At 39.9% G+C, this 14,812-nt stretch overlaps 1 protein-coding gene across 5 annotated transcripts in view; it reads left to right on the top strand.

The window, feature by feature from the left end:
• The window catches only part of lpp (LIM domain containing preferred translocation partner in lipoma), a 489,494-nt gene extending 479,385 nt beyond the window's left edge, over positions 1 to 10,109 (top strand). For all 5 annotated transcript variants that reach the window (XM_034180670.1, XM_034180672.1, XM_034180668.1 and 2 more), the window contains 3 exons: positions 331 to 509; positions 6,084 to 6,204; positions 6,938 to 10,109. In XM_034180670.1, coding sequence (XP_034036561.1) covers positions 331 to 509; positions 6,084 to 6,204; positions 6,938 to 7,066 — 429 coding nt within the window. In that variant the 3' untranslated portion in view covers positions 7,067 to 10,109. The remainder of the gene's footprint in view (positions 1 to 330; positions 510 to 6,083; positions 6,205 to 6,937) is intronic.
• Positions 10,110 to 14,812: the final 4,703 nt, after the last annotated feature.

The raw sequence follows: 14,812 nt of genomic DNA, 5'->3' as shown, positions 1-14,812 counted from the left end.
GGATGCATTTAATCTCTACTCTGTCACCTCTCACTTATGGGGAAGTGTGTATTTAAAAGTGAAATCAAATCCAGTTGCACTAGAGGCACTATACTGTCCTGTGCTCCACTGGGGCCTGTTGGTGTGCAAAAATAATGCTTACAAAAATGGCATATTGGGATATTCTTGATTGATGTAACAAATATCTGAAGCAAAGATTCTAAAAACGTTCTACAAATCATGCTCATCAGAATTCTTGTCAGCAGGACATGATGTGGTGAGACATTAGAACGAGTGCACGTGCTGTCAGGAAAGCATTGTAATGTTGGTGTGGCCTGCCTGTGTTTCCAGAACACCCTGGAGACCTGCACCATCTGCAGCAAGCCCATCATGGAGCGCATCCTGCGGGCTACGGGGAAGGCGTACCACCCTCACTGCTTCACCTGTGTCGTGTGTCATCGCAGTCTGGACGGCATCCCATTCACTGTGGACGCGTCCAACCACATCCACTGCATCGAGGATTTTCACAAGTACGTTCTTTAGGCTGCCCCGAGACTTAAAGGTCTGATCTTAAACATCAGTCATGTTCAAGACTTTTACTGCTTCTCTTCACATGCACGTGTGCGTGGGTGCGCATGTATTCTTTTGGGAAATGCTACACACATGATTTCGCAACTCCAGTAAGTTATGAAACACAAGTTTGGATTCGGTAGTAAATTCCGGTCATTGCATAACCATCACCTTACCAGAAATGTTGCTCGACTCAGTGACCAGAAGGGAACCAGAAGTGAAGAACCAGCCCGCGGTTGGAGTGTGCAGATTTATGGAGCAGCGACACTGGTCCGTTACTTAATTCCACTTGACAAGTGTGACCTCAGCAGCGTAGGTCTTTGTGTCGAGGAATGGTTGCATTGAGGCGTGGGTTTTTCTGGTTAATGTGGCCGTGGTTCCCCAAAGCCACTGACTCCTCTCTTCCCAATTCCCAGACACTGAAGAAGCATGTGAAACCAACATGTCTGTGCCGTTACCAGTCACCTGACAGGACCTGAAATCTGTGTGCCTTTCATATCCTCATTGAGTCTATTGTTAGACATGCCTCTTCCCAATCAAGGTCTTTCCAGTCTGTCATTAAAAGGCCTGAAAATATTACTGAGTCTTTATTTTGTTGAGTATGTAAAAGTCCAACCACTTGAGGCTTCCCCCAAATACTCTATTCTTATGAAATATGTAGAACATGGGCACATTTAGCTGCTTAATTCCTCCTTGATGTTTGAGTGGTTTTTCCACCACATGTATTTAGCTAAAGTTAAACATTTTGTTATTTACATAAGTGCAGCCGTTTGTGTCATTCCCCACAGCATGCACTCACATAAGATTGCACAGAGATTAGGTGCCTCTTCTTTACAGTTTTATAAAAGAAAATAAAAGAAGAAGCCTGAATTTAATATAAATCTAAAATATAAAGTTATCCCAGGACAGTTCAGATTTATACATTCAAGTACTCATATGTGTTTTATTCACACTTGTGAACATATGTCAGTGTGCTTTTTGTTTTGTTTTGTTTGTTGTTGTTTTGGTCATTTCTGCTGTTTATTGTCGCTTTTGTCACATTTTAGTTCCATCTGTTTGTGGTTATGTCTGTTATTACTGAGATTTTCTGATGTCCATCAGGCTGAGTTATTTCAGTAAATTTGAAAATTGTAGTTCCCCTAATGAAGAATAACAACAAGATAGGAAAGTGGTGATATTTAGAAGGTAACTTTATTGTATTAAAAAGTCACCAACATTCACCGACATAGTATTATACACTCACCTTATTAGCAGTGGTGGGCACACTTCTGATAATCCGATAACCGCTAATTATCGAAGATAAAGTTTTCATTATCGGATTATCTTTTCAGATAACTTTGAAAACCATTATTGGGCTAATTATCTTCCGATAAATTTTTGTCCGATAATTTTTAGACCGTTAACGTGGTAAACAAAGGTGAACAGATGTATAGTTCTGCCCTCTACAAACCGAGGAGAGCTGGTTCTAGAAGAAACCGCTCTATCCTCTGCAGGCAAAAGAGAACTGGTCACAAAAATACATTTCTTTTAACCCCATACTGATACGCGGCCAATATCACCCAAGTCATCCAGAGGCATACATTTTTAACTTATAGTTCAAATTTTAACCAAACTTATTTCGGACATGTTATTTAAATTAACGTCACCTCTGAAGTTTTATAAAGTGAAAATATCAGATATATGTTTTAGTGTCCGCACGTCTGTCTCAATGTGCCGAAAAAGTGCTGATGTCCACGTCTTTTCACAATTCCTGTGCTAGCCAGATGACATCCCGGATAAAACACAGCGTTCAGTTTGGAAATGAACGGCACATTCCACTGTTACATGACTTTTTGTCATGGAAAGAGGAGCGGAGGCTTCGCGCGTCGCGGCGGTGCCGCATGGCGCAAAGCAACGCCATGATGAAGCCTCACAAGACATGTTCTGGCATGTCCAGGCACATCCACAATTTCTCGGATAATCACTCGATGGAAAAACCACCGACAGCTGTCTGAACGCCATCTCAAAGCCGTCCTGTGAGACCAAAATGGAGGTGGTTTTGTCTCGCTCCAGTAGCGAATCCATCGTGACGCGCGAAGCCTCCGCTCGGCTTTCCATGACAAAATCTCTTGTTAAAAGTGAAATCTGCCGGAAAATGATTGATGTCCAGCTCTTGTGATAACCAGAGAAATGGCACACGATGGTCACGGATCCAGACAGCCATCCGTTTAGAAATTAAATGGTCGCTCAGCATGTCGATGGCGGCTTCGGAGAGCGGCGCACCACCAGTCGCTCTGGGCTGTCCTTAAAGCGACAGTAACACTCCGTAATCTCTTTGAAGCCCATAAAATTTTCACCAAAAACCATCTGAATTTCTTGAATGGTGTCCACTTTGATGTCCCTCACAGTTTCTGAAAAAAGTTTGATCAAGCAAAGCGTCAGTCTCTGAGCCATTCCTAAACAATGAAAAAAACGATGAGAGGGGTGGACCACTCCTCACTCAAAGCCTGCTCACAGGCGAATGACGCAACCGACAGGCGTGAAAAAACTCACGCATGCGCACGAAGGTTCAAGCTTGGCTGACGCAATCACACGTGATTCAAATCCATATGGTTTTTGAAAAAATAATAAGGTCGGATACTTTATCATGTATGTTTGACAGAAAAGTGCCCAACTTTACAGTCTGAGTAAGATGAAACAGCTTACCTTTGATTTGGAGGCGATGATTGTAGAAAGAAAAGCTTGTTGAGAGTCAAACTAATCCATAATAAAGCATAATCCAGTGACTGAGAACTTTAAAAAATGTCACGCACGTCATTGCTTGACACAGAGTTAGAGAGCTGCAGAAACATCAATCAGGCTTTAAATTAATTCAATAAATCATCAGAAATTGTAAATTTGATAGCTTAACTATTTTGATATTTATTTTGATAGCACATGTACCTGGATGTGTTGCTGTATGTGGTTAAATGATTAAAAAAAAAAAACGTTGAAAACATAAAAGGTTCATTCAGTAGTTCAGCGCAGTTGGAACCAAAATGGCGCCATGTTCTCAGCTGACGTTACTCTCTCAATCAAGGGACTCTACGGGCTTATTTACCTCATAATGTGGCCGATGAGTGTATGTGATTGTATTTATAGAAGAACATTAACTTGTGATAATGTTACAGTTGTATGTTGTTTAATAGTATCTGGCAGAGCAATGCAGACCGGGAGGTTATTAAAGAAAGTAATAATAATCACAGCTTACAGTAGTGTTCAGAATAATAGTAGTGCTATGTGACTTAAAAGGTTAATCCAGGTTTTGAGTATATTTCTTATTGTTACATGGGAAACAAGGTACCAGTAGATTCAGTAGATTCTTACAAATTCAACAAGACCAAGCATTCATGATATGCACACTCTTAAGGCTATGAAATTGGGCTATTAGTAAAAAAAAAGTAGAAAAGGGGGTGTTCACAATAATAGTAGTGTGGCATTCAGTCAGTGAGTTTGTCAATTTTGTGGAACAAACAGGTGTGAATCAGGTGTTCTCTATTTAAGGATGAAGCAAGCACCTGTTGAAACATGCTTTCTGTTTAAAAGCCTGAGGAAAAATGGATGAGCAAGACATTGTACAGAAGAACAGCGTAGCTTGATTAAAAAGTTGATTGGAGAGCGGAAAACTTATACGCAGGTGCAAAAAATTATAGGCTGTTCATCTACAATGATCTCCAATGCTTTAAAATGGACAAAAAAAAAAAAAACCTGAGACGCGTGGAATGACATGGAAAACAACCATCAAAATGGATAGAAGAATAACCAGAATGGCAAAGGCTCACCCATTGATCAGCTCCAGAATGATCAAAGACAGTCTGGAGTTACCTGTAAATGCTGTGACAGTTAGAAGACACCTGTGTGAAGCTAATTTATTTGCAAGAATCCCCTGCAAAGTCCCTCTGTTAAATAAAAGACATGTGCAGAAGAGGTTAAAATTTGCCAAAGAACACATCAACTGGCCTAAAGAGAAATGGAGGAATATTTTGTGGACTGATGAGAGTAAAATTGTTCTTTTTGGTCCCAGGGCCACAGACAGGTTTGTGAGACACCCCCAAACTCTGAATTCAAGCCACAGTTCACAGTGAAGACAGTGAGCATGGTGGTGCAAGCATCAGCATTTTCTCCTACTATGGTGTTGGGCCTATATATCACATACCAGGTATCATGGATCAGTTTGGATATGTCAGAATACTTGAAGAGGTCATGTTGCCTTATGCTGAAGAGGACATGCCCTTGAAATGGGTGTTTCAACAAGACAATGACCCCAAGCACACTAGTAAACGATCAAAATCTTGGTTCCAAACCAACAAAATTAATGCCTCGCAGATGTGACGAAGTCATGAAAAACTGTGGTTATACAACTAAATACTAGTTTAGTGATTCACAGGATTGCTAAAAAAATGCAGTTTGAGCATAATAGTTTTGAGTTTGTAGCGTCAACAGCAGATGCTACTATTATTGTGAACACCCCCTTTTCTACTTTTGTTTTTTTTTTTTTACTAATAGCCCAATTTCATAGCCTTAGGAGTGTGCATATCATGAATGCTTGGTCTTGTTGGATTTGTGAGAATCTACTGAATCTACTGGTACCTTGTTTCCCATGTAACAATAAGAAATACACTCAAAACCTGGATTAATCTTTATAGTCACATAGCACTACTATTATTCTGAACACTACTGTATATCACAATAACTATATGAGCCACAAAAACTTCAGCTAGGTTGTTTGTTCAAATTCTTTTTGATTTCCTTCATTCTTCTTGATGCATGTACTTTTTGATTTCCTTAATTCTTCCTGATGTTTGTACTTTTTGATTTCCTTGATTCTTCCTGTTGTGTCTACTTTTTGATTTCCTTGATTCTTCCTGATGTATACACTTTTTGATTTCCTTGATTCTTCCTGATGTATGCACGTTTTGATTTCCTTCATTCTTCCTGGTGTATGCACTTTTTGATTTCCTTCATTCTTCCTGGTGTATGCACTTTTTGATTTCCTTCATTCTTCCTTTTGTATGCACTTTTTGATTTCCTTCATTCGTCCTGATGTTTGTACTTTTTGATTTCCTTCATTCATCCTGATGTTTGTACTTTTTGATTTCCAATATTCTTAGTGATGTATGCACTTTTTGATTTCCAAGATTCTTCCTGATGTATGCACTTTTTGATTTCCAAGATTCCTCCTGATGTATGCACTTTTTGATTTCCTTGATTCTTCATGATGTTTTTACTTCTTGATTTCCGTGATTCTTCCTGATGTGTGTACTTTTTTGATTTCCTTGATTCTTACTGATGTATGTACTTTTATTTTCCTTGATTCTTCATATTTTTGTTTTATCTTTTAGATTTTTTTTTTTTTTTTTTTTTTTTGTAATGCTGGTACCTTCTGGTATCATCACATTTTTATTTCCTTGAGTCTGTTATTCTTGGAAATTTCTGACTTTCTTAATTCTCTCTAATGTTCTTGTAAACGTTTAATGCTCACAGTTCTTTCCATGCTTTGCTTTGTTCTTCCATAGAAAATTTGCTCCTCGTTGTTGTGTGTGCTCTGAGCCTATAATGCCAGCACCGGGCCAGGAGGAGACTGTCCGCATTGTGGCTCTGGACCGTGATTTCCATGTGCAGTGTTACCGCTGTGAGGTAGGTCCTGTATTTACGTCTTGGTGTGTTTGCCCCCTATAATTAGTGTTTTGTCTGTTTTCATCTGTGAATATGTTCCACGTTACACAGCTTCAGGTGACGGTTATTATAGCATCATGCACGTGCCCTTCCCCTGGGTGAATCATCTCACTTGTTCCTGCTGAAAATAGCTTTCCTACTCTGTTGTGTAAAGTTCATGGTCTAACATAGTAACCAATTTGTCAGCCACTGCTTGCTGGCTGATAAGTGGCACTAAGACATTGTGTGCCTGTCTAAAGGAGAAGTAACGCGTCATGTTGTCAGAGCGCCGTGCCACTGTGAGCACACTGCTTTTGGCAGACATGAAGGTCAAAGGAAAGCAGAGATTAGTTCAGCTGAAGGGACTCGACAAGAGGAGAATTGTGTCACCGGGGAAACAGGGGCGGTAGTTGTAAGTCTGGGTGTGTATGCGTGTGACAGAGCAGGGCAGCTGGTGCTTGACAGGGAAAATCTCGTAACCCAGTGTTACACAAATTCCAGAAAGTGTGTGTGTGTGTTAGCATGGAATTGTCCATATCTTTGTGTATACCAGTGAGTGTAAACATCACAGGCTTTTTTGTCATGAACCTCCTGTACGTCCATGTTGGCTGATTGTTGTTAAACTGCACGGAGTGTCTTGTATGTGTGCTGTGGGCGAGCGTGGCTAATGGCTTTGTTTGTGTTTGGAGACTAACAGAGTATCTGTATCCTGCAGGACTGTGGTTGTCTGCTCTCGGAGGGGGATAACCAGGGCTGCTACCCTCTGGATGGACACGTCCTCTGCAAAAATTGTAACACCGGTCGCATCCAGGCCCTCACCGCGAAGGACACCACTGACCTCTGAACAGCCCACCGCCTGGTCAACTTCAGTGTTAGAACCCTCACATCTAGGGGTGTAACGATGCATCATGAATTGTGATAACCATACGGTGAAGCTTGTATCAAATCTTTTTTTTTGTTGTTGTTTTGTTTTGTTTCGTGACACCATGAAAAGTCAGCTCCTGCATGAAATATTGACCTCTGCAGAGTAATCAGAAATAATTCATAAAATATAGAAATAGGACACAGATAGCAAGGAGTACAATCTGTACTTTAGGATTATTTGTTTTTGTTTTCTTTTTTAAGTTAAATCTTTCACCACAATTACTGGGAACAGTGATGTCATCTTGTACCGTGATATATATCAAACCGTGACGGGTGTATCGTTACACCCCTACTCGAGACGTCTCGTGCACACACACACACATACCCATCTGCAAAAATGCTTTCATTCCTCAGCATATACATCTAAATATATGTGTGTATATCTACATGCTCACTAACAACAGTTAGCTTCACAGCTTTACAAGCATACATATGCACGTGTTCTCAATACGTGTGTCCAGATTTGAATGAAGACATGATGTGCCGTCATTCAGTACTATTAACAAACACACAGTCTACAGGAACTCAGAGTCTTTTCATCTGTTGTTAAGACTGACTTTCACTAAAACATGCAAATGTTTGACACATCTGCAGCCACGACCATGGAATTCTATGCAGATTTTAATCCTGATAGACCAGGTGTCATGATAGTGCAGAAGTATGCAGGTGTTCATTTGTGACTGGAAGGAGAACCTTCACACTGCTTGGCTAGTCATGGCATATTCAGTGCTGTGCAAAAGTTATAGGCACACGTAACACTTTAAATGTTTTTTTTTAGTAATTAGTTTTAATAAGAAAATAAGAAGTGTAATTGATCAGATTTTTGCAAAGATTTTGTTCTTAATGATCATTGACAATTGTTTGTTTTGTCGTGGAAATTGAATTAAAAGTGTACTTCTAAAGCACTTTTCTATCTGTGGCAGACACACAAAGTGCTCCACCGTATGTGTCCATATAGACCCCGAGGGTCAGAGTCCACAACTCCCCCTGGACAGGCAGTCAGTCCATCGCAGGTTACTTCACAGCCACGGCCAACACTCATTTATGGCTGGGTGGACTGAGGCAGTGTAGATTAAGTGTCTTCTTGCCCAAAGACACAACTGGTAGCAGGAGCAGGATTCAAATCCAGATCAACATATCAGCAGACCAGTTCTCCTTATCCACTGAGCTACCTGCTCTACAATGATGCATCATATTTACCCATTCTCTCTCTCTCTCTCTCTCTCTATGCTTTAGTGATGCTAATGAGCACAATGAGACAAGTGTTCCATCATCCACATTTTTCCTGTCTGGTGGGCCATGAATACTGGTCAGTCATAAGTCCACTTCTCTAACCTTTCCCGCCAGGTACTACACCTACTTTTTAAAAACAGATTAATTTACTTGATGAAATGAAAAAAAAATCTTAAAGTTGACTTTCTTTGAATTGGAATATCTGGACATTTTAGATTTAAATTCCTGTTGTCTCAAAAATGTAGGTAGGTGGGAGGGAATAAAATACATTTGTATCGCACGGTTGTGGTGCCTAAAAGTTTTGCACAGCTCTGTTTGAAAACCACAATTATGTTCATCTTCATGAAACTGTGCGCCCACAGTGTTCTGAAGTTTTGAATCTTAATTGTCACTTTTTAATCATTTATATGTTAAAGGAAACAGTGCAGTTTGACTTTGGTGAAGTCCAGCAGTGCCAGAGCAGCTGCTTTTAGTGCAGCCACAGTGTCTGTGTCATTAGACAGATGGATAATCTGTCTGATGACACAGGAGCTGACAAAGTGCTTCGTTAAAGGACCAAAGGAAACATCTGCAAAGACATGATGAAACAAGAGTATCCAAAAAAGCTACATTCACTTAGACACTTTGTTCTGCACCTTTAAGCACAGCATCACTTAAACTGCACGGTGGCATCACAAATATCAAAAAGTCTGCAGTTGCCCATTAAATTTGTTCAAATCTTATTTTCCCCACTTTGCCATATACATGAAAAAAAATGTGCACATCGGCTGCAGTGTGCACGATGTGTGCACACTCTGTCTGTGAGCTCCGTGATGGATGTTAAGTGTCACCGACTGGTGTGTGGCTGCATTAATACGATTAAGAAGAAGCGCCAGCACGTGTTGTTTAATGTGTTCATTTTATTCTTCAGTGTTTGCACGCTGTAATCATGCACACGAGACACAGACATGGATAAAAGCACAAAATGAAAGTCTCGCCTGCTTCTAAGTGGTCAAAACTGAACACCAAAGAAATGATTTTCTCCTGCCATGTGTGATACGTGCTTGTGTTATATGCAGTAATGTTGAGGGTTACCTACAGGATACCAAACAGGATCACAGGAACTAAAGACAAAACCCTCAACAGGGAGCTCTTGGCTATTTTTTAACACAGTGTTTTGTTGCTGTAGATGATTTAAAGTTTAGCTGGACAGTAACATAAATACCAGCTACTGATACAGACGCTGCCTTATATTTGACTGCTATGTTAAACCCCCTTTTTTTTCCTCTCTTTTTTTATTATTTGGCTTGCCCTCACATTATCCCCATTTAACATGAAACAGGTTATATTAGTGATTATGATGTAAGCAGTCAGGCAGAGATTTAATATGAAATGGCTATGCAATTCTTAATGCTAATTGCATCGACACTTTATAAACATATGCAGAAGTTTTATGACAAAGTAAATATTTTACCTGTACAGATATAATCAGAAGTGTCCTTAATCCTTTCATCTGAATGCTGCTGTTGGTACTTTGTGTGTCGGTGTTGATCGTCTTTTTGTATTTCATGTGTTTAGTCTTTCAGTTAATGTTGCACGGAATGTTGACATTTTTCTGAAAACATGATTTTAATATTCGCCACATTCAGGAGCCGCAGACCAGTATTTGCCCCATTTACTTCTTCAAATGATTGGTTATTAGTTTGAAGATGTATGACAGCAGCAGATAATAAAAGAAGCTAAAAAGATCACAATAAGATGATTGCTAATCTGTTTTGTCTTATCTGGAAACGGAGGCACCAAACACTTAAAAAAAAAAAAAAAAAAAAAAAAAAAAAAAGACATTCGGTGTTGTCTGCACTTCCAGTAAGGTTCATATGTATTTGGACAGTGGCTGTCTTTTTTTTTTTTTTTTTTTTTTGTATTCTCCCCTGTACACCACCACAGTAAAAGTGAAATGAATCAAGATGTGTTTGCAGTATGAAACTTTCAACTTCACCTGCATTAATCATTTACGAATTACAGGCTATTTTACACAAAATCCCTGCATTTTCAGTGGCCGTAACTAACTGGACAAAGTATGAGACTTGTTGCTCGTACAGTGCACAGACACTCACACTCATCTTCAACCACTTATCCAAGATAAGGTCGCGCACCTGGAGGGAACCCACAAAAACACGGGGAGAACATGCAAACTCCACACAGAAAGGCCACAGGTGAGAATTGATCCCATGACTTTGTCACTGTGAGGTAACCACTAACCACTAAGCTACCGTGCTGCCTCATACAGTTCAAAACTTTTACACATTCAGTGACTTGGAAATGTTCATGTGTCCATGGATACATGAACAGTTTCAAATCACAGAATATGTCTTAGGCTTCATTTGCATAAATTATTTATAATGCTGTAGGATAAATCTCTCCCTGGAGTAGGATGTTCTCACAGACCTTGAGTGATCATGCAAGAAGAGAAATGAGGGAAGCCACCAAAACACCCCAACCTCTCTGGGGCTTCTGTGGCTGTGATTGAACAAAATGTGCATAGTGTAACATTTAACTGTTGCATCACAAGTCAGTGTTTCAAAGTGGAGTGGAGCAGAGAAAGATTTTCATACAAGAAACCAGTTCAAATCTAGGCTTGAATCTCTCACATGCCTTTGGGAAAGCTGTAGTTGAAATTCAGAAACTTCTCTGTTCCACACCGCCTTGGAGCTGTAGACAAGCTGTAGAAAAGTTACTCAATGCACAGTTTTTCCAATCACAGCCACAAAAGCCTAAAGCTCCTTCAGAGTTGTTATAGCTATTTTGGTGGCTTCCCTCACTCGTCGTCTTCTTACTTACATGGTCACACAGGTTTTTGAGAACTGCCTACCCCAGTTAGAATTACTCTGCAGTACCACACTGTATTTCTTAATGATTAATGTAAACAAACTATCCATCCCTTGACTTGTTGAAAGAAAACTGGTGTTAAAAATGATTTATATAAACATTAATTCTTAATATGTGCTCTGAAAATTGCACAACTCTATAAAAATGTGTGTAATTCCTCAACAGTTAATGTGATCTTTTGAATTAAAACAGGTGGTGTACACTGCATGGATATCATCTTTTTTTTAGTGTATTGTGGTGGCGTACAGAGTACAAAAAGTGTCACTTCCCAAATACTTATGGATCTGACTGTCCATACAGTAATCAGGTCCAGCTCCAGCAGAAAGCCTGCATAATTAAAACTTTGCAGGTTATAATGAGAATTGTGCTGATGTGTTTTCTGTGAATAGTCAGTTCACAGGATCTTTAGAATATTAGTGTCCACGTGAATATATGAAATGGTATTAAAATGCTTTTTGTATGTGGTCGCTGTGCTGAAACACTTCGGCAGACAGCCTTCACTCATCTGTCGCCTCGAGCAGAAAGCAAGTGAAGGCTGATTCTCCAAAAGGTTAAGCAGCCTAAACTGTGTCAGACATTTTTCCCATCAATATTTTAAGTGCGTGTTGAAGACAGCCAGTTCATCAGTCACAGACAGGAAGAAACTGAAAGACAGTAAGATTTAGTTAACAAAATGTAACACAAAGTCAAAACTACAGCAGATCGGTGCACTTCTTCAACAAAGAGTTGTTGTGTAATCAGTTTGTTGTCTTTTTCAACAATACACAAAGCTCAGACATTTTACAAACACAGAACAAAATGATTGCATTAACAGTTTAGAAATTACAGCTATTTTTATACACAGTCCCTCCATTTCCAGATCCCCTGTGTAATTGGACCATGTGCATATAAGGATTATTTTTTAATACAAATCACTTTTGCAGCCTGTTTTCTTTGGAGAAGTCAAGAGATGGACACATGAACTTTTTCCATGTAACTGAATGTGCTTTGGATTTCATTTGTGTCCATTATAATAAATACAAACAGTATGGTCCTGTGTGGTAAATCTGCCTGGAGTGGTCAGATAGACTAGTGAGGGAAGCCACCAAGGCAGCCATAACAAAACTGAAGGATTTAGAGAATTCTGTGTCTGCGATTGGGGAAACTTTGTAATGCAAATATTGTCTGTTGCACCTTCAGTTATACAGCTTCATGTTGGAGGAGCACAGAGAAGGATTTTCTTGAAAAAAAAAAAAAAGACCTGAAATTTCAGCTGCTCTTTGTCACAAAGTACATGGGAGACTAGCGCCAAGATTTATTGTTTTTCTTGTGTTAAAATCTTCCTCTACTCCACCGTGAAACTGATACTACAAGATGCTAAATTTGCACCATCCCATGTTGTAACTATTTAAAACGGTCATGGTGACATCTTATATGTGCCATCACGACATACCTGGAGTGTCCAAGACACCACCAGGACTATCCACAGGACCTGCAACGATTTGATCCTCATGGTGGTGTCATGGCTAAAAATTGTGTGTGACAGAACGGGACTGATGCTACGTATGTAATGTCACTCAACTAACTCTGAGAAGTTTCACATCAAATGAAGATGTCAGAACCAATAAATAGTTGTACTTTGAAGCTGGAGTAGAAAACAGCCTGCTGGGTAAATAAAAGCTGTGGTACTCATTTAAAATTCTATTTCAGTAACTTTTCCAAGCAACTTATTTCCAAATTGCAGCGTTATCTTTCAGACTCCAAAGCGGGAGCATGGACCTTTGTGTTTTCTTCAGCCAAACACTCTTCCAGTATTCAGAGTTCCTCTCAGAACACACCACAGTGGTGTGATGACATCAGACGGGAGGCACACCGCCCGTGTTGAATCATTCTAGTGACAGCTCACTAGTACTGTGGAACTCGTGGAGCGAGGTAAAAATTTTACTTTGGTGAAAAAGTAAGGAGCCAGGAGCTTTGTGGTGGCTGCTGTCAAATCACCGGTTAACATAAAAACGTATTTATAGTATGAGTTGTTTAAAACACTCCCTCTGACATATCAGACCAAGCATGTTAAGACTCATTTATGTTCCTTTTGCGTCATTCCATGTGTTTGACTCAATGTAACAATCACTGCCCACATACTTCTATACGTCCTTTATGTCAGCAGGGATGTTAAGCAAATATCCACAAGAGGGCACTGCAGATCCTCTTGCAAGGTTCTGGCAACATGCACTTCCATTAGCAGTGATGCTTGTCATGGCTCTGGAATGCTCGATGGAGCATCGGCCGCTGAAACATCCGTGGTCAGTGTACGCTGGTCTGTTTTCTAGAACTGCATTTAATTGTTTTGTTGGTATTGAGGTCTAAGTTACTTTTGTTGTTGTCGTCCTTCAGATGTTTGTCGTTCCGCTTCAACTTTATAAGTTTCTCTTTGCACTGTTTTGTTGAGTTTTGCAGTCCCCCTCAAGGACTGAAATCCTTGCTGGACCTTGTCCGTCAAGAAGGAAGTCAACACCTCGACCTCCTCATCAGTCCACCTGTCTCATCTGCTATCCATACTCGGATTCAGTTCTTCTGCTCTTGTGCTTGCTTTGCTAGTCTGACTGAGCTTGTTGCCGTCATCTTCTCCTGCATGAGTTAGTGACCACTTGGCATCAAGCCCCACCCAGCAGTTTCTCAAGACCACTCAAAAGTACCTACCCCCAGGGCAGGTAGTTCTTGCCCCAAAAGGGTGGTCCCTGTTGCGGCAACACACAAAGTTGTCGGACCATCTAAAATTCCCTGTGAGTTCCTGCAGTGGAACTGGGATTATGTTTCTACCTCAAAAGAAACAGAAGCATAACAGGGATGTAGACAAAGGTGATCTCTGAGACCATTAGATATTGTATTTTCTGGAGTATAGGTTGCAGGGGTTTTTTGTAGTTTGGGAGATACTTAAAAAGTATTTACACAGAGCTTCCCAGGAATCAACATACTAAACAAAAGAAACTCCAATAATAAAAATACGCTTAAACAATGCTCTAAAATCAAAAATTAAAGAGCTGATGGGGAAACAAATCATTTGGACTGGACTCGTGTAGTTTTATTGCAGTGTTTCAAAGCTGTGGGTCAGCAATCTGTGTTCATTTGCATCAAATAACGTCCACTATGTTGTTCATTGCATGTTTATTTGTCCATCTTACTTTTTTCTTTCTTTAGAATTTAAGTCCTTTTGCAGCACACCACAAGCTGAGGGCTTCCTGCAAAAATCCACTGTTCAAATATCATCCAGTATGTTGAACATCTTGTTTGTTTTTTCTAATTCAAAAGTCCTTATGTGAAGTAACAGTACACACTGTGGTGTGGCCCCTTATTAAAGTTGCTTCCAAGGAAAAGCTGTGTTAAAAAGTGAGCTCCACACATAGAGGGCAAAAAAGTGCAACATATACTCTGGAAAATATTTGATATATGAAACGCTTGTAAAAATATTCCATCATTGTTAAATGTCTTTGTGTCCTTTTGCTTAGGGTTGTCTTTAGCTACACTGCTTCCATGATTTCTGGATTTATAGCGGTACTGTTCTGCTTTATCTGTATCCATAAGCTTC

Source organism: Thalassophryne amazonica, chromosome 10 (genome assembly GCF_902500255.1).
Source record: "Thalassophryne amazonica chromosome 10, fThaAma1.1, whole genome shotgun sequence".
Classification (NCBI taxonomy): domain Eukaryota; kingdom Metazoa; phylum Chordata; class Actinopteri; order Batrachoidiformes; family Batrachoididae; genus Thalassophryne; species Thalassophryne amazonica.
The sequence above is the reverse complement of the archived record's forward strand: the minus strand, read 5'-3'. Positions and strand labels throughout refer to the sequence as shown.